Below are 18,967 nucleotides of genomic sequence, written 5' to 3' on the forward strand. Positions count from 1 at the left end.
GTTGTATTTCAGACAGGAGCTCAGAATGGGCTAAAATGACCTTACGCAGAGAATTGAAGGAAGTGCAGGAGGGAGCCACACAGGCAGAGGAACAAAGGCAATAAGAGCAAAGGCCCTGTGCGTCACTTCACGCTGTTTCCTTCCATCTTTAGGCCAGCCCTGTAAACGTGCATTTCGTGTCCCCCAGGTGAAGATGTGAAAAGAGAGACGCAGCAAGATTAAGTGACGTGCCCAAACTAGAGCTGGTCCCTGGTGTTGCCAGAGTCAAACTCAGCTCCTCTGATCTCAGAGGCAGCGCTGGGAACCCCGGAGGTGTGCACCTGACCACGTGAGATGTTGTGGGAGGAGCAGAGAGGTGGGCATGTGGTGAGCGAGAGCAAGGGGGAGCTGGGACCCAGAGGCTCGGCAGCAGCTCCGGGGTCTCTGGCTTTTCACGTCTGCCTCATGCACGCCTAGGCATGGTGGCTGGTTTCTGACAGTTTTGTCAGTGACTTTGTTTTGCAGTTCCTTCACCGCTGGGGACAAATGTCCCAGAGGCCAGGCAGAGAGACACAGGGACACAGGGAGAAATCCGGTCTGTCTCACCAGGCTTGTCAGGTAGCTGTACAAGCAAACAGCTGTAGGAAAGAAGTGTCAGTTTCCCTGCATGAGCCTCACACTGTTTTCCCCTATTCATCAGGGAAAATCTTAGCCAAGGGAACACCTTCTTTTGAAGACATCAAATCGGGCCAAGGGCCTGTGTGGCCTCTCTCTGTATTCAGTCACATTCATGAACGTTCCCCATGAGTGTCCCCTTCCCTGTCGGCTGCTTGCTTGCTCCTGATGTTGCACTTGGCTGGTTTTCTCCACCTGGCGAGGATGCACTGGGTCAATAGTGCCACGGAGCCTCACTGGGCCCCTCCGGCGGGCCTCTGAGCACAGAGAAGTTGACCTCACAGCTGGGGCAGGCACCTGGGAGCAGGGGTGATCCTCAGTGACAGGCAGTGGCAGAGGGAGGTAGCATGGCCCGAGCAGGGAACACTGGGTCTTGTGCCAGGTCTGCGGCCATTTGCATCTCTGTCATGTCCTGGTTCTCTGATCTGATGTAAGCTACTTGCCGTCTCTGAGCCTGTTTTCGTTAAGTACATGAAACGCAGGAAAGTCATACCTCTATGAAGGCTGGGTCATGGGGTCGCAGTCTTGTTGTGGGTTTGGAATGAGATATTGACCTAAGCCCAGCAGAATGTGGCCCATGGAAGGGGCTTCTAAACATCCTCTTTGCCCTCCTTGGAGGGAGGGTCCTCTCCTACTAACACAGGACCTGAACGCTCTGAGGAGGCTGGGCTCCTCCTGAAACTTGCCCAGAAAGCTTTCCTCAATTAACCCATCTCTGGGGACTTACACGATTCCATGAGAAATCCATTCAGTTGGGTTGGACCTTGACCTCCATCTAGGTTTTTCCGTGGCCCTTCAGTTAGGAGGTGGAGGACCTGGGCTATGAAGACACCAAGTAGTCTGACACCTGAGTGTGGTCCTACCCTCTCCCTCTCCTGGCTCCACGGGGACCCCACAGTTTCTCCTCACGGATTTGTCTTTCACACCTCTCCTCCCTGGCCCAACTCACTCTCCCCTGCTGAACCTGACTTTGGCAGTCAAGGATTATCCTGTCCCTCAGGCTGCACACTGTATTCTGGTTGGGAAGTTCTTTCTTGATCTCACCTATCCTGTCTTCCTTCTGGGTCGGACTCACTGTCCCTGCTGTGTTCTCCCAGATGCATGGAAAGGAGCTCATCTTTGGTTGTTGTGGTGCTTGGAGAGTTCTCTGACTTTCCTGGATGACTCTGGGCTCTTCAAGGGCAGGGCTCATGAACCCTTATAGACTTGGTGCCCACTACAATGCTTGACACTCAAGGGGCTCCTTGAGGAGTGCTTGTTTGGGGAAGATGCCAGATTCTAAGTCTGGGTAAATCACATCAGTACATTACAAATCAATAAGTTTCAAATGCTGCTGGCTTCAAAATTTGCCAAGGATTAGATAATTGTAAGATTCTTTCTCCCTTTTTAATGAGTGAAGGGGAATGCATATATGTTAGTGATTCAAATAATGGATTATCCATTCAAGTATTTTACTTATTTAAACCTTTTGAACGGCTTTCTCAGTATAACGATTCAACCCATTTGACAGTTTGAGCTAGTGTCTTGGATCTCAAAGAATGCACTTGGGTCTTGGGCAGCAGAGGAAGAGCTGATCTCGACAATCATGTAGTTTAGATACTTGACTTTGGTTTGGAAATGAAGACTGGGCCCTGTTTTACTTTATTTTTAACTTTTTTCTTTTTAAAAATTTTTTATTTATTTATTTTAATATAATTTCTTGTCAAATTGGCTTCTATACAACACCCAGTGCTCATCCCAACAAGTGCCCTCCTCAATGCCCATCACCCACTTTCTCCTCTCCTCCACCCCCCATAAACCCTCAATTGACTTAAAAAAAATTTAAAGTTTATTTATTTATTTTGAGAGACACAGAGACAGCCTGAATGGGTGAGGGGTGGAGAGAGTGGGGCAGAGAACCCCAAGCAGGTTCCATACCATCAGCACAGAGCTCATTATGGGGCTTGAACCCATGAATCCATGAGCCCAACTGTGAGATCATGACCTGAGCTATAACCCAGTCAGATGCTTAATCAACTGAGCCATCCAGGCACCCCATTTTACTTTATTTAAAAACAAAATTTTTAAAAGTTGATTTATTTATTTTGAAAGAGAAAGGCAAGGAGAGGTAGAGAGAAAGAGAGAGAGAGAGAATCCCAAGCAGACTCTGCACTGTCAGTGCAGAGCCTGATACAGGGCTTGAACTCATGAGCCATGATATCATGACCTGAGCAGAATCAAGATTGGACCCTTAACCCACCGAGCCAGCCAGGTGCCTCCCCACCCATGTTACTTTATTAATTAGCGATTAGGGTGTGCGATGTGCGATGCAATGAAGCCTGTTTGTAACACGAGTCACACAGGCTCTACAGTACGTGTGTGGTGAGTATCTGCTAGGAAGGGTCTCCTTCCTAGGGGTAAGCACTGCCCTTAAACTGCTACATTTTTTAAAAATTTCATGATGTTTCTATTAAACTGCTACATTATAAACCAGATTGCAAAGGGGAGAAACATTCAGCGATTGTGTACTGAAATTTCCCAGAGCCAGCAGAAGCGTGAAGCCTTCTGGGCTGCAATGCAGTTATCTGGCCAGGAAGCCCGTGTTTATAGACCACTCGCTGTGGGGATGTTGAAGAACGGACTTAGGAATGCAGGAATCTGAAGACTTTGACCTTTTTCTGACGGAGTATCTCGATGTGCCTTCGTTGCCAGGAAATCATGGATTGTTAAAGCCAGAAGGAACCTGCTTAATTATTTTTCTAGGGGAAGGAACAAGGGTTTAAGACCTTGTCAACCTGAATTCAAATCCCAGTTTAGACATTTAATTTTTATTTCCCATGCCCCCAGGATCATGACCTGAGCTGAAATCAAGAGTCGGATGCTCAACCAACTGAGCCACCCAAGTGCCCCCAAGGCATTTGTGAGTGTAGGCAAGACATGATACCTTTTCCTCCAGAGGGTCCAAGATAGGGAATAATTCGCTGAAGCTTACGGAACCAGGACACCATTGTTTCAGTTATATATTGTTGCGAATCAAGCCACTCCCAAACGTTGTGGCTTAAAGTAGCAACAATTTCCTATTTAGCTCAGAAATCTGCAATGTGGGGAGGTCCCAGCAGGGAAGGCTGATGTCTGCTGGGCCAGCTCAGCTGGGGGCTGAAGATCTATTTCCCAGATGGCTCAGCCACCTGGCAGCACATTGGTGCAGTGAGAGCTCAGCCGGGGCTGAGGGAGGGAGAGTTTAGTGCCTTCCCATGTGGGCCTTTGTGTAGGCCGTTTGCTCGGGCTGCAGTGACTGGGTTCCAAGAAGCAGGGAGAGAAATAAATTTCTTAACCTCTCAGCCTGGAAGTTGGCATAGCATCCCTTCTCGTATTCTGTCGTCAAGCAGCCACCAAGACCAGGTTCAAGGGAAGTGGCCATAGTTCCCACGTTTTAATGAGAAGAATGTCAAAGAATTTGGGGCCGTGATTTAAAATTGTTATATAATGGAGACATCACATTCTTTCACTTAATCTAAAATGAAATAGGAATTCACCTTTCCTCATTCATCTCTTTCATCTCATTCATCTCTTTCGTGTTAGAAAAATATTGTTATTACTTGAGAAATTTTAATTTCAGTGTAGTTAGTATACAGTGTTATATTAGTTTCAGGTGATTTCAAGTGATTCAACACTTCCATACAACACTCAGTGCTTATCACAAGTGCGCTTCTTGATTCCTGCCACCTATTTAACCCATCCCCCACCCTCCTATAACTCTCAGTTGTTCTCTATAGTTAAGAGTCTGTCTTTCCCCGCCTCCCCTGTTCATTTACTTGTTTCTTAAATTCCACATATGTGTGAAATCTTACGGTATTTGTCTCTGACTTATTTCGCTCAGCATTATACTCTCTAGATCCATTCATATTGTAACGGCAAGATTTCATCCTTTTTTTTTTTAGCTGAGTAATGTTCCATTGTCCACACACACACACACACACACACACACACACAACCCACATCTTCTTTATCCACTCTTCTATCCATGGACTCTTGAGCTGTTTCTATAATTTGACTCTTGTAGGTAATGCTGCAGTAAACATAGAGGTGAATATATTCCTTCAAAGTAGTATTTTCATTGTATTCGGGTAAATACCCAGTAGTAGAATCATTGGATCATAAGGTAGTTTTATTTTTAATCTTTTGAGGACTCTGCATACTGTTTTCCACAGTGGCTGTACAAGTTTGCATTCCAACACATCTTTTTTTATTACCTTCTTTTAAAAAGGGAATTTCCAGTGATCTGCCCAGGATCTCATATCTCAAGTTGATGTTAGAACTTGGATTCAAACTCAATTCTATTGATTCTATCTCTTAATAGCTCTGTTCGCTCTCCATGCCTAGGGCCCATGGCCATCATCACCCCACGCTACCCCCGCGAAACCTCCTCACGTGGCCTTTCTTCTCCCCATAGCCTTGTTCCTCTCCAAACCTACCTTGGCACAGCGCACATGGTCCTTATGAAGGGCAGGAAGCTTTCCTTGCTCCTCTGCTCAAGCTCCTCAGTGCTGTCTGTTGTCCTCAGACTGAAGCTCAGCTCTGTCCTTTCCCTTAACTTGGCTCCCCACTCTCCACAATGTCCTCGCCTCCTCCCCAGGCTCAACAAGAGCTGTCTTCTTTCCATGTTCTACTCTCGGAGGAGTCTACACTTAACTTTTCCTCTACTATGTATTGACCCAAACATGGGTCAATAGAGGGATTATCTGTTTTATTTTTTTTATTAAAAAATTTTATTGAATCATTTTTATTTATTATTGAGACACAGAGAGAGACAGAGCATGAGCACCGGAGGGGCAGAGAGAGGGGGAGACACAGAATCTGAAGGAGGCTCCAGGCTCTGAGCTGGCAGCACAGAGCCTGATGCAGGGCTAGAGCCCACAAACCACGAGATTATGACCTGAGCCGAAGTTGGATTCTTAACCGACTGAGCCACCCAGACACCCCAGGGATTATCTGTTTTAAAGTTTCACCAGTCTATTAGTTAAATTCTTTTGTATTTAACTTTAAAAATTCTTATTCTTATTGTTATTATTTTAAATTTATTTCTTTATATTGAGAGAGAGAGAGAGGGAGAGAGAAAATCCTAAGTGTGTTCCTGATTCCAGCACAGAGCCTGATGTAGGGCTTGATACCATGAACCATGAGACCATGGCCTGAACAGAAACCAAGAGTTGGATGCTCAGCTGACTGAGCCACCCCAGCACCCCTATTATTAATTTTTTTAAGATTCCCTAAATTCTTTTGCATTTAAAGCCACTCACTTATCCTTATCTTCCAGGTTCCAGCTGAGACAACACTTCCTCCAGGAAGCATTCTCTGATTCCTCCAAACTGGACAGGCTTCCCCGCTATTTCCTGCCATAATATCTGCATCCACATCCAGCACTTTAAATTTTGTACTGAACTCGTCTGTTTTCCAGAGCTCTTCACAGACTCGGCATTCTTTGGGGGCAGGGACAGTATCTTGACTTTGCTTTCCTCTTTCGAAATGCAGGATGTCTCAGTGCCTTATCCACACTGGTTCTACTTGAGCTGTCATTGTCTCTGAGGCTATGAATGTCCTGACTCTCAGTTCCACCTATGCAGCCATATGCCCCAAACTGGACCCATGTAACAGAGTTTGTCATGGGGGGCTTTGCCGGGGTGCATGAAGCACGACCCCTCCTCTTTACACTCTTTCTCATCATGTACCTGTTCACCTTGGTGGCGAACTTGGCCATCATCTTGGTGGTGGCTTCAGACCGCCGACTATGTAGGCCCATGTATTTCTTCCTGACAAACTTGTCCTGCCTTGAAATCTGGTACACTTCGGTGACAGTGCCCAAGATGCTGGCTGGTTTTATTGGGGTAGGTGGGGGCAAGAACATCTCTTACACTGGCTGCTTGTCCCAGCTCTTCATCTTTACCTTCCTGGGGGCAACGGAGTGTTTCCTACTGGCTGCAATGGCCTATGACCGCTATGTGGCCATTTGTATGCCTCTCCGATATGCGGCCTTGGTGTCGTGGGGCACCTGCGTCCGTCTGGCAGCTGCTTGTTGGCTGCTGGGCCTCCTCACACCTGTTTTGCCTATCTATCTCATGTCCCAGCTGACATTTTGTGGCCCCAATGTCATCGACCACTTCTTCTGCGATGCCTCACCCCTGCTAGCCTTGTCCTGCTCAGATGTCACCCTGAAGGAGACCACAGACTTTCTAGTTTCTCTGGCAGTGCTCCTGGCCTCCTCCACAGTCATTTCTGTGTCCTATGGCAACATTGTCTGGACATTGCTGCACATCCATTCAGCTGCGGAGCGCAGGAAGGCCTTCTCCACTTGTGCGGCTCACCTGACCGTGGTGAGCCTTTTCTATGGTACTCTTTTCTTCATGTATGTCCGGACCAAAGTGGCCTCCTCCATCAACTTCAATAAGGTGGTGTCCGTCTTCTACTCCATTGTCACACCAATGCTCAATCCCCTTATCTATAGTCTTCGGAACAAGGAGGTGAAGGGAGCTCTGGGCCGAGCTTTTTCCCTCAGGTCCTGGAAAGGTCAGCGACGGGGAAGGTGAGGACTTAATTTTCTTGTGTTGGCTCTTCAGAAGGAGGGTGGTGAGGACAAAGGGGCAGAGTAGTGAGCTGGGTAGTCCGGAGGTATGGATTATGTATTAAAGTAAAATGTTAATCTGCCATAACAAGAGACACCTAACTATAATGGGGCTTAAAGAAGGAAAGAGATTTGTTCTTTCCTGCAAGAGTCCAAGGTGAGTGCTCCAGGTTGGCAGGTGGCTCTGCTCAACAGGCAAAGATGGAAGTTCCCTCATCCTATACGTTCAACATCCCTTAGAATGTTGGCAAACTAAGGGCTGAGGGCCAAATTCAGCTCAACACTTGTTTTTAATGATCTGTAAGCTAAGAATGGTTTTTATACTTTTAAATGGTTGTAAACAAATCAAAAGTAGACTAATATTTCATGACACATGATCATTTTATTTTTTAATTTTTAATTTTAGAGAGAGAGCAAGGGAGGGGCAGAGGTAGAGAGAGAGAGAGAGAGACATACAGAGAGAAAATTCCAAGCAGGCTCCATGCTCAGCTCAATCTTACGACCGTAAGATGATGACCTGAGCTGAAATCAAGAGTCAGACACTCAGCTGACTCAGGCACCCAGGTGCCCCGACACATAATCATTTTCTAAAATTAAAATTTCAGTGTCCATAAGTCAAGTTTTACTAGAATACGCTCACACTATATGTGTTGTCTATGGTTCCTTTTGTGCTACAATGACAGAGTTGAGTACTTGTGATAAAGACCATATGCCAACCCTCCATCTAGGGCCTTCTTGTTATTTACATGGTCAGCACAAGGCTCTAGTGGGCAAGAAGGGTGAGGATAGATCAAGGAGGAAACAAACCCCATATCTTAAAGTTTCTCCACTAGATGTAAGAAACCATCATTTCTACTCACCTCTATTGGTGAGAAATTAGCCATAACTCACACCTATTCACCAAGGTGCTAAAAATAGTGTATATCTAGGTAGCCAGGTACCCAGCCCCAATTTAATTATTGTGGAGAAAAAAGAGAACAAAGTTTGGCAGACACCTAGTGGTTTCCACCACAAAGTCCCAGAATCATGGTTGATTTTCTATGTGATCCTTAATTTCTTTGTAGCTACATTGTCTTCTTTGAAATACAGGCCCATCTGACTTTTATACCACCCTGTACTTTGAAAATGCATTTAAGAAGATCTGTATGGTAATGTCAGCTCACTTGAGGTAAGGCTTAAAAGACTATAGTAATTCAAGTAGTTCCCTAAACGTAGATAGTTGTATCTTAAAGACATTTAAAATCATCATTTGAATATAGATTCCAGAAACTATAGTCTATGGAAGGGGAAAATGCTGAGGCTGGGTCAAGGGAAGGACAGATTCTTCTGTGATGGTTTCTCAACTGGCCAAGAACAAGCAGATTACGTGACGGTGCCCATAGCAACAGTGTCTACACTCCCCGCCCAACCCAGTATCTTAGCTGTTGCACTTTTAATGGTTAGCAGAGAAGGCACAAATCATACGTTTTGAAAACCGTTTCATTTATTGACTATTATATCAGTAATGTGCTTTAGATTCTTTTGGATGATGGCAGGATGCAAAAACAGTGCAAAGATGAGAACCCTGCAGGATCAAAATTAAGAATTCATATGAATGAAATAGGAGTAGAACTTTCACACACCTGACCTGAGTAGACTTGAACACAAAATGCATTTGACTTTTAGGTTTCTGGCTGAAGGAAACAAACAGAACATACTGGGTATATAAGAATTCTCCAGAGAAACAGAACCAAGAGGATCTATCATTTATCTATCTATCTATCTATCTATCTAAATATCTAAATCTCTCTATCTATCTAAATATCTATCTATCTATCTATCTATCTATCTATCTATCTATGTAAATATCTATCATAAACCCACCTACCTTTTATAATGATATAACTCTCTATCTATTTAGATAGATTGAGAGATGGCTATAAGAAGAAATTTATTATAGGTATTGGCTGGGACAATATGGAGGCTGGGAGGTTCCATGATCTGTCATTTGATAGCTGGAGAGGCAAGGAAATCAGAGGTGTCATTCAGTCTGAGCCTGAAGGTTTGAGAACTGGAGGAGCCTATGGTGTAGGTCCTGGTCTGACACCGAAGGCCCAAGAACCAGGGGTGCTAATGTCCAAGGGCAGGAGAAGACGGATGTCCCAGCACAGGCCAAGAGAGCAAATTCTGCCTTCTTCCCCTTTTTTGTTCATTCAGGCACTCAATGGACTGGATTATGCCCACCAATATTGGTGAGGGCACTCTTATTATTATTATTTTTTAAATTATTTATTTAAATTCAAGTTAGTGTGTAGTATTGGTTTCTGGAGTAGAACCCAGTGATTCATCACTTACATATGACACCCAGTGAGAGCAATCTTCTTTATTCGGTCTGCTTATTTAAATGCTGATCTCTTCAGAAAAACACCCTTGCAGACACACCCAAAATAACATTTTAAAGGCTGTACATCACTTAGCCCAGTGAAGCTGACACATAGAATTAACCATCACACCAGGTCAAGACATTCTCCTTTATGGTTCCAGAAAGAACTCAAATTCAAACCCAGGGAATGCCTTCTGGATTTTGACTCTAAGAACAACTCTATGGGAAGTATCAGTAGATGCTTCCAATTCTGAGCTTGTGGAAGAAAGAGTCTATATTTTTTGAGATACATTACTTAAAATGGTAAAAACTCAGAGATAGACTTTTAGAGAGGATCCTACACATGTAAAAGTGCATCTTGCTTTAATAAAACTTGATATAAGAAAATAAACTGATAATATGGTATTATGTGTCCACTATACTTCAATTAAAAAAAAAGAAAAGATGGAAAAAAAAGGCCTTTGTGAGTGTGATTATTTACACTGTAGAACAATCACTCCCTTAAAAAAAAAAAGCCCCATGTGGAAACTAATTTGACAGTAAACTATTTGTAAAAAAAAAAAAAAAAAAAAAAAATATATATATATATATATATATATACTCCCTAAGGAAAAAAAAAAGCCCCAATCTGGAGTGTTTGTGAGGTACATGATATGTGTAGGTATTAACAGCTGAGGATTTTATTTTTAATTAATTAATTAATTAATTACCTTCTGACTTCATTTTCATATTATAACCAACACAATATTACATTAGTTTAAGAGGTACAAAATGGTGATTCGATATTTTTTCACATTATGAAATAATCACCTTGATAAGTCTAGTTACCGTCAGTCACTAAGTGAAGTGAGTACAATGTTAATAACTGTACTCCTTATGCTGTCTGTACATTACAACATGGTGACTTACTTTAAACAGGAAGTTTGTGACAGTGAATGTTTTTATTTGTATATTTTTAAGTTTATTTATTTTGAGAGAGACAGAGACAGCACGAGTGGGGGAGAAGAAGAGAGGGAGGTAGAGAATCCCAAGCAGCCTCCAAATTGTCAGCGCGGAGCCTGATGTAGGGCTCGAACCCATAAAACCATGAGATCATTACCTGAGTCGAAACTAAGAGTCAGATGCTTAACCAACTGAGCCACCCAGGTGCCTCTATTTTTTTAGTTTTTAATTAATTAAAATTTTTTTCATGTTTCTTGATTTTGAGAGAGAGAATGAACACATGTGTGTGTGAGTGGACGAGGGGCAGAGAAGAGACGGAAAGAGAGAATCTCAAGCAGGCTCCTTGCTGTCAGCACAAAGCCCCAACAGAGAGCCCAGTGCAGAGCCCAAAGCTGGACTTGATCTGCAGAGCCCAACATGGGGCTCGATCTCATGACCTGTGAGCTCATGACTTGAGCCAAGATCAACAGCTGGTCGCTTAACCAACTGAGCCACGCAGGCAATCTGACAGTTTTTAAAGCCGTTAGTAATGGTAGATCATTCTGCAATGAAGATATATATGAAATCATGACAGGAAAAATATATTTCCTTATAAAGGGAATTTCTGAGAATATAATTTATCCTTTGGGGGTATATTTGTTCCTTGAGTGAAACATAGGCAGGTTAAGTGTTAACAGTACTTAGACATTACTTTACTGGAATCCAGAGAATGTCACAATGAATAATTAGAAATAAGACTTATTAAGATAGAATTCTGTAAGGAGCACTGCTCATCTTGTTCTGTCCATTCTGGGTACCAAGATATTGACTGAATTGTTAGGGACTGTCTGGGAGCCATCCAGGAGAGGGTCCTTTGACTTACAACTTGGTGTGAATGACTGGATCTACATACTGAAATCAGAAATCTACAGTTTGCTGTGTACCATTATGTATCCATTTTGAAGGCTTTGATGCAGGTATATGTACCTAAGGCCCAACTGGACCCCCTTCTATGATTCCATATTCTTCTTACCCTTGGCACCTTGGTCTTTTGTTGGTCTCTCACTTTTCAGATTTCACACGTGAAGTCCTTATAAATTGATTTCTTTTTTTTCTTAGAGTTTATTTATTGTGAGAGAGAGAACAGGCGAGGAGCAGAGAGAAAGGGAGAGAGAATCCCAAGCAGGATCTAAGTTGACACCGCAGAGCCCATCATGGGGCTCAAACGCACAAACCATGCAGTCATGACCTGAGCTGAAACCAAAAGTCAGATGCTTAACTGACTGAGCTACCCAGACATTCTCTTAGCAGTTGATCTCTAAGCTATGTTTGTCAAAACACCGGCTTTGGCTGTGAAATGCTACTGCCTTCTGTTTCTCTACATTGAGTCTTCTCTCTCTATATCCTTGTTTTCATTGTCAGCTTCATTGTCATTGGCCTAAATATCATCCTTGGCCATCCATGGCAAGATGAGAGCATTTTATTTTATTTATTTTAAAAATTTTAAATTATATTACAACTATATTTAAATAAACTATATTTAAAATTATATTAAAACTATGTTTACGTAGGCTCTACACCCAATGTGGGGCTTGAACTCACAACTCTGGGATCAGAAGCCAGATGCTTCGCTGACTAAGCCAGCCAGCCACCCCACAATAGGAATATTTTAAACCCCTTTTAGCAGGAACTTAAAATGGATCTCATCACCCAGAAACGTGGATGCTTCAGTACCTTGAGACGGTGTGTGTAGCACCATTCAGCTCCGTCCCCCCCAGAGAGCAGTCCAGGAGCACTAAAACTTAGTTAACTCATGCCCAGTGTTTTGTCAGCTTCGTTACCAACCTCCCCCTCTCTTGGAAGTGGAAGGGCTTTATTTAGAGCAGACTTCGCTCTAGTGGTGGCTCAGCCGGGTCTGTGACAGTCCCCTGTCTCCACCTACCCAAAGGCAAGCAGCTAACTGGAGCAGGTGCGAGTTATTTAACTCTTGAAGAACAGTTTCACCACAGATATATTTAGTTTATGCCAATCAGGTTAGTTTGCAAATGTCAGACCACAGGCTTTGCGATGGCTCTGCTTTAGCTCACTCAGAAGACAAGCACACATTTTGCCCATTTCCGTGTCCCATGTTGCTCCAAGGTGCATGAACGTGCTTAGTAGATACTTGTGTTGCACACACGTGCACGCGTGCACGCACACACACACACTTGTTAAATTAGGCCACTGGAACCCAGTGAGACCATAGAAGGGAGTTTTAGCAACCACCCTGGCTGGGGGGCAATGCTGGGCCTAGATATTGAGAGATTCCAAGGATTCTTCAGCACGCTGAGGCTGTGGAGAGCATGGCCCAGTTCCCGGACTCTGGAGCTCGGCTGCCTGGTGTGATTCATGACACTCCGCAAACCAGCTGTTTCTCCTTGGATATGTTATTCTACCTCTCTGTTTTCTCATCCATAACCAGGGGGCCTACCTCATAGGGTCGCCATGAAGATGAAATGTACTGATACATATAAAGAGCTTGCAACATTACTTGGCATAGAAAATCACTTGACAAGTGCTAAATATTATTACTCTTACAGCCTTTAAAAACCTCACACTATGCAGCAGTACCGATGGAATGACCTAAAACCCATCTTAAAGAAGCTGTATGTCATTTGAAAGCATTTTTTAGTATCAAGAGGATTTTTCCTTCCACCCTGACTTTGTTTCTAAAATTTTCCTTCAGTGTTTGTAGGGGTGTGCTGCCGAGTGTACAACAGCTAGGAAAAAGCCAGGGTTTTTAGGGTTTGCTGCTTTCCGCGGTGAGCAAGCCGCTTGCACAATTCCTGAAAGTTTTTTTTTTAATGTTTTTATTTATTTCTAGGAGTGAGAGAGAGAGAGAGAGAGAGAGAGAGAGACAGCGTGAGCAGGGGAGGGTCAGAGAGAGAGGGAGTCACAGACTGAAACAGGCTCCAGGCTCTGAACTGGCAGTCAGCACAGAGCCCGACGCGGGGCTTGAACCCACGAACCGCGAGATCATGACCTAAGCGAAAGTCGGACGCTTAACCGACTAAGCCACCCAGGCGCCCCCAATTCCTGAAAGTTTTACAAACAAGGGACTCTCCTCGCTTAGGAGCCAGTCCTCTCTTCTAGCTGTAGACCCCTGACATTTGTAATATTAAGGGATCGGAGCCCGGAGACTTTGGCTCTAAATACAGTGCTCCTTTCATTAGACCTTGCTTCCTCCGTGCGAGCCTGTGCCTCAGGGCAGGCTAGGAAGGACAGGGCTGGAATTAGGCGGCTCACCTGCCAAGGTCGGCATTGCAGCATCCGCACACGTGCCTCCCGGAAAGGCCGCTCTCCTGGGGGGCAGGTGGTGAGGTTGTGACGGACGGCAGCAGGGCTCTGGCTGCCAGGCAGGCCTGGGAAGTGGCCGTCAGGTCACGCAGTCTGAGGGCAGACAGGTGGCCAGCCGCCAGGCTCTCCTGCCCTGTGCAGTCTGGGCCTCTGAGCCTTCCTCGGCGCCCCGGACCCACCTGCATCCCCGCAGCTCCGCAGAGCTTCCCCCCCCCCCCCAGACCGTTGTCCGGGTGCCGGCTGGGAGTCCTCCAGGCCGCGCATTAGTCCCGGGGGTGCGGTCAGGCTCAAGCTGCAGCTCAGCAAGGGGCGGGCTCTGCGGCCCGGCGCCCACGGGCTGCAGGAGGAAGAGACGAAGACCCACGGCCTCCGGGTCACACGCTTCTCCCAAAGGGCGTCGGCCAGCAGGCTGAGGTGGACGAGGTCACAGTCACAGACGACGGCCGTGGCCGCGGGGCGGGAGGCGGGCGCTGCTGCGGTGCTGGCCGCGGACCCCTTGGGAATCCCGCAGCCGCGCGGCGCCTCGTCCCCTCCCGCAGCCCGCAGAGCCAGCCAAAGTGACTCAAGAGCTTGGCCAGGACCCGTGCGGAGCAAGGACGGGAACCCGGACCGGTCGGAGAGGCGGGGGTGCTGGGCTCCGTGTCTGATCCGGGGGGAGAACCCGGGCTGCGGACCCGGATGGGGACACCTTACCAGCCCCTGCTTGGGGTGCGCGGGTGCTCTCACCTGCTGCCCCGGACCCGGCCTCCGGGTCCCCTCTCTGCCTTCTATTGTCACAGTTTTTTTATTTTTTTAATGTAACATGCAAAAAGCTGTGTATGATCACCATTTACAACCTGATGAGTTTGGAGTTAAGGACATACCTGTGAAACCATCAGCAGAACCTATGCCATAAACCCATTCATCAGTCTAAAGTTCCTCCCACCCTCTTACTTACATCGTCTGGTTTTGTGGGATAAGGGCAGGTAGCACACTATTCATCCTCTTCACTAAGTTTTAAGAATACAGTGCAGGGGACGCCTGGGTGGCTTAGTCGGTTAAGCGTCCGACTTTCGCTTAGGTCATGATCTCGCGGTTCATGGGTTCGAGCCCCACGTCGGGTTCTGTGCTGACTGCCAGCTCAGAGCCTGGAGCCTGTTTCAGTCTGTGACTCCCTCTCTCTCGACCCTCTCCTGCTCACGCTGTCTCTCTCTCTCTCTCTCCTAGAAATAAATAAAACATTTAAAAAAAAGAATACAGTGCAGTGTGGGGAACTCCCCAGACCATGCTGTACAGGACATCTCCAGAACTTATCTCGTATAACTGAAACTTTATGTCCTTTGACTAATAACTCCCTCTTTTCTCTCCTCCCAGGCCTGAAACACTACTCTATTATCTGCTTCTGGGAATTTGACTGTACATATGGGGGGTGGGGGGGTGGGGGGAACTCACCACTCCGAGACAAAGACCTGAGTTGAGATCAAGAGTCCGAGGTTTAACTTAGCCTGAGCTACCCAGGTGTCCCTTGACTATTTTAATTCATCATATAAGTAGTATTAAGTCACATTAATCCATCTGTGTCTGTCTTTTACTTTCGTTTTTTAAAAAGTTTTTAATTTCTTTAAGTTTATTTCTTTTGAGAGAGACAGAGTGTGTGGGGGAGGGGCACAGAGAGAGAGAGAGAGAGAGAGAGGGAATCCCAAGCAGGTTCTGCACTGTCAGTGCAAAGCTCAATGCAGGGCTTGAACCCACAAACCGTGAGACCATGACCTGAGCTGAAACCAAGAGTCAAATGCTTAACCGACGGAGCCACCCAGGAGCCCCTGTCTCTTATTTTTAAATATTATCTCAGCATATCTCATCATGTTACACCCAGGTCTTTCCAAAGCCTCTATGCTCATAAGGAGGACAGCAATGGGGTGGGGGTGGCAGATGGAGGCTCAGTGGGTTAAGCATCTGACTCGGCTCAGGTCATGATCTCACGGTTCGTGAGTTGGAGCCACACATGGAGCTCTCTCTTCTCTTCTGTCAGTCTGTCAGCGCAGAGCCTGCTTTAGGTCTTGTGTCTTCTCTTTGTCCCTCCCCAGCTTGTGCTCCCCCCAAAATAAGTAAATATTCTTTAAAAACGGGGGCAGCAGTGGACTAAATAACATATTGTAGGAAGCCAGTGGGAGAAGCAGAGAAATAAGATGTTTTCATGCATTGTATAATTCTTAACATTGCTTGAGAAACAAAGGTTCAAGGGAATTAAAAACTAGAAGAATCACGAGAAAAATAGAAACAAGCTACAGAACTTCCAAAGCACTAGAAGAAAAAGAAAGGCTCAAAAAATTAGGAAATTTCAAGAAAGGACAAGAGAAAAAAGCATAATAAATAGAAAACTATCATAATAGAAGTGATGCCTTCTAACTAAATAACCAATAAAAATGTTTTCTGTCATTTCTAGTATTGTGTCTTTAAATTTTTTTATGTAAAGTTATGACAAAGCCTAAGAAATAGAAAATTACATAAGAGGGTGGAAAAATGTCAAACACACTGGCCATCAGAGCAAATGTAAAAGGTTCACTGACTGCAGTTGAGAAGAGTGTGGTATGTTTTTTGTTTGGCATCTAGACAAACCCTACAGCCTCCTGCATCCTTGCTGCAAAAGCAATTTATTTTTATGCCTTTGTAAGAATTTTCACATAAATAAAAAAACTAGAGAAAGCAATCCTCAATCAGCTAAGTGTCCTGATTACTGACTGAGAGGCCAAGGTCACTCTCACAAAACATTTCCATTTGGAACCTTGAGGCTACGTTGTTCTGCCCCGGCTGCTCCTGTGTTCGACCCCTTCAAGAGCCAGTGGGCACCCTGGTGTTATGGCTCTCTGGGTTCATGCTTGTCTTCTTGCCCAGAGTGTGGGCGCATCCACGGTCAGAACCATGGCCTCATATGTGCCTCATGGTACGTGTGGTCACGGCACCACCCTCTATGCCATGAGTAGTGTGTTCAGTAAAAATCTGGAAATAACGGGGGCACCTGGGTGGCCCAGTTGGTTGAACGTCCGACTTCGGCTCAGGTCATGATCTCACGACCTGATTCGTGGGTTCGAGCCCCGCGTTGGGTTCTGTGCTGACTGCCAGCTCAGAGCCTGGAGCCTGTTTCGGAGTCTGTGACTCCCTCTCTCTCTGACCCTCCCCTGCTCATGCTGTGTCTCTCTCTCTCAGAAAGAAATAAAACATTAAAAGAAAATTGGAAATAATGATCAGCCTATAATAGGTAGCATTTTTGTTTAGTTCAGGTTACCTCCTACTAATAATACCTACTTCCAATAATAATACTTACTTCCCAAAGTTCTGAGGATTAAATAAGATAATGAAGATAATGATAATAATACTAATAACAGGAAATACTGATATAGAACTTAGTGTAAGTCAGGATTTTCCCGAGTGTTTTACATATATTTACTCATTTAATCCTCCTAAGGGTTTGATACATGTAAAGTATCTAAAAAGCGGTTTCCACTAAGGAATTATTCAAGAAAGGATAGATACAGTTATTATTAGGTCATCATTAGCCAATGATGCAAGGAGAAGAAAGAATGTGATAAACTCATTTATACTACAGTGTGAATGGCTGACAATAGCCATACGTCACTGAAGGACAGGTACTGAGAGTTAAGTGTCTGCATCTCACAGGATGATTTTTCAGTTGAGGCATTTGAGGTCTCAGTAGAATCTGGGAGAGAAGGTATGTAATATTTCTTGGGATGTCTTTTCAAGCTCACAAGTAATAGTCATGGAACTGATTTCCAGTCCTGGTGGGGAAAAATAAGCATTTTCCAACTGGAAAACAATTCAATAAACATTGCTTCCCTGCCTAGCAGACTTGATACACATGAAAGATGAAATAGAAGTCAGGTCCAGGCAGACGTTTCATAGAAACATCATGAAATCCAGCAGTGTGGTCAGCCACTTGTCCAACTTTCCAGCTTTCTGAGAAGGGTGGGGAGGAGGGATGAGGTCATCCTGGCCTGGGCTATAAATCTTGAGTGTGATCATCAGCCCTCAGACCATGGGCTGTTAGAGTACATGTGTCACAGGCTGTTTAACTAACCAACCAAAAATTATGGGAGTTTGGCTTAAGGTGTTTTCTTTTACAACAAAAGTTTGTTAGAAGAAAATAAAACCTACAGTAGCCAAGACATGGAAACAACCTCAGTGTCCACTGATGGATGGATGGCTAAAGGAGCTGTAACGGAATATTATTCAGCCACGAAAAACGAGGAAATCTTGCCATTGAGACAACATGGATGGGCCTTGAGGGCATTCTGCGGAGTGAAATAAGCCAGACAGAGAAAGACACATACTGTAATGATCTCACTTCTATGTGGAATTGAAAACAAATGGAAGACAAACCCTAATGAACTCATGGAAAAGAGATCATATTTGAGGTTGTAGGGGAGGGGGAATTATAGAAAGGTGTCAAAAGGTAGAAACTCCCAGTTCTAAGGCAGGCAAGTACTGGGGATGCATGAATGGCGTGATGACTGTAACTGATACTGCTCTACGGCACATGGGAAACTTGTCAAGACACTAAACCCTAAGAATTCTCATTACAAGGAAAAAGAATATTTTTTTCTTCCTTTTCTTTCTCCTTTCAGCATGTTTATAGGAGTTGACGGGTGCTAGCTGAACTTCTTATCATCGTGTCACAGTATATGTAAGTCACATCATCATGCTGTGTGCCGTGAACGGACACAGTGATGTATGCCAATTATATCTCAATAAAACTGAAGAAAAGAAAAAGGAACCCACTATTAAAGAGGGCTGGCACCCGCACACTGACACGTGTAGACCATGCCATTTCTTTGCCGTGTTGTTGCGAACCAGAGAAAGGAGCATGATGGACCAGCAACCAGTTTGAGGACCAGCACTAGGGAACCACCCACCCAGTCCAGCACCTGCTCCTCCGTTTTGTGGAAGAGGAATCCAGGCCCAGGGTCACGGCTTGTGATGTCTCTGCCTGGTTGCAGCTCTGTCGTGGGCACCCAGCCAGAGCATGCTCGTGGTTTCCTCCCTGCACACGCGTCCTCACCTGAGGGGCTCTGCATACAGACAGCAGCTCGGCCATGGGC

The 18,967-nt window shown here is 45.1% G+C and overlaps 1 protein-coding gene across 9 annotated transcripts in view; it reads left to right on the plus strand.

Annotated features, from left to right (window-relative positions):
* The window catches only part of LOC120240372 (olfactory receptor 6Q1), a 73,960-nt gene extending 55,322 nt beyond the window's left edge, over window positions 1-18,638 (plus strand). For 4 of the 9 annotated variants that reach the window (XM_039245090.1, XM_039245094.1, XM_039245093.1 and 1 more), the window contains one exon: window positions 5,951-7,371. In XM_039245090.1, the coding sequence (XP_039101021.1) occupies window positions 6,252-7,217 (966 nt within the window). In that variant the 5' untranslated portion in view covers window positions 5,951-6,251 and the 3' untranslated portion in view covers window positions 7,218-7,371. Of the gene's footprint in view, window positions 1-152; window positions 313-3,175; window positions 3,393-5,950; window positions 7,372-18,493 lie in introns of those variants that run through there. The other 5 variants (XR_005530632.1, XM_039245092.1, XR_005530633.1 and 2 more) reach the window with 5 other exon arrangements.
* Window positions 18,639-18,967: the final 329 nt, after the last annotated feature.

Source organism: Hyaena hyaena, unplaced genomic scaffold, assembly GCF_003009895.1.
Source record: "Hyaena hyaena isolate Hyena2069 unplaced genomic scaffold, ASM300989v1 scaffold_252, whole genome shotgun sequence".
NCBI lineage: Eukaryota > Metazoa > Chordata > Mammalia > Carnivora > Hyaenidae > Hyaena > Hyaena hyaena.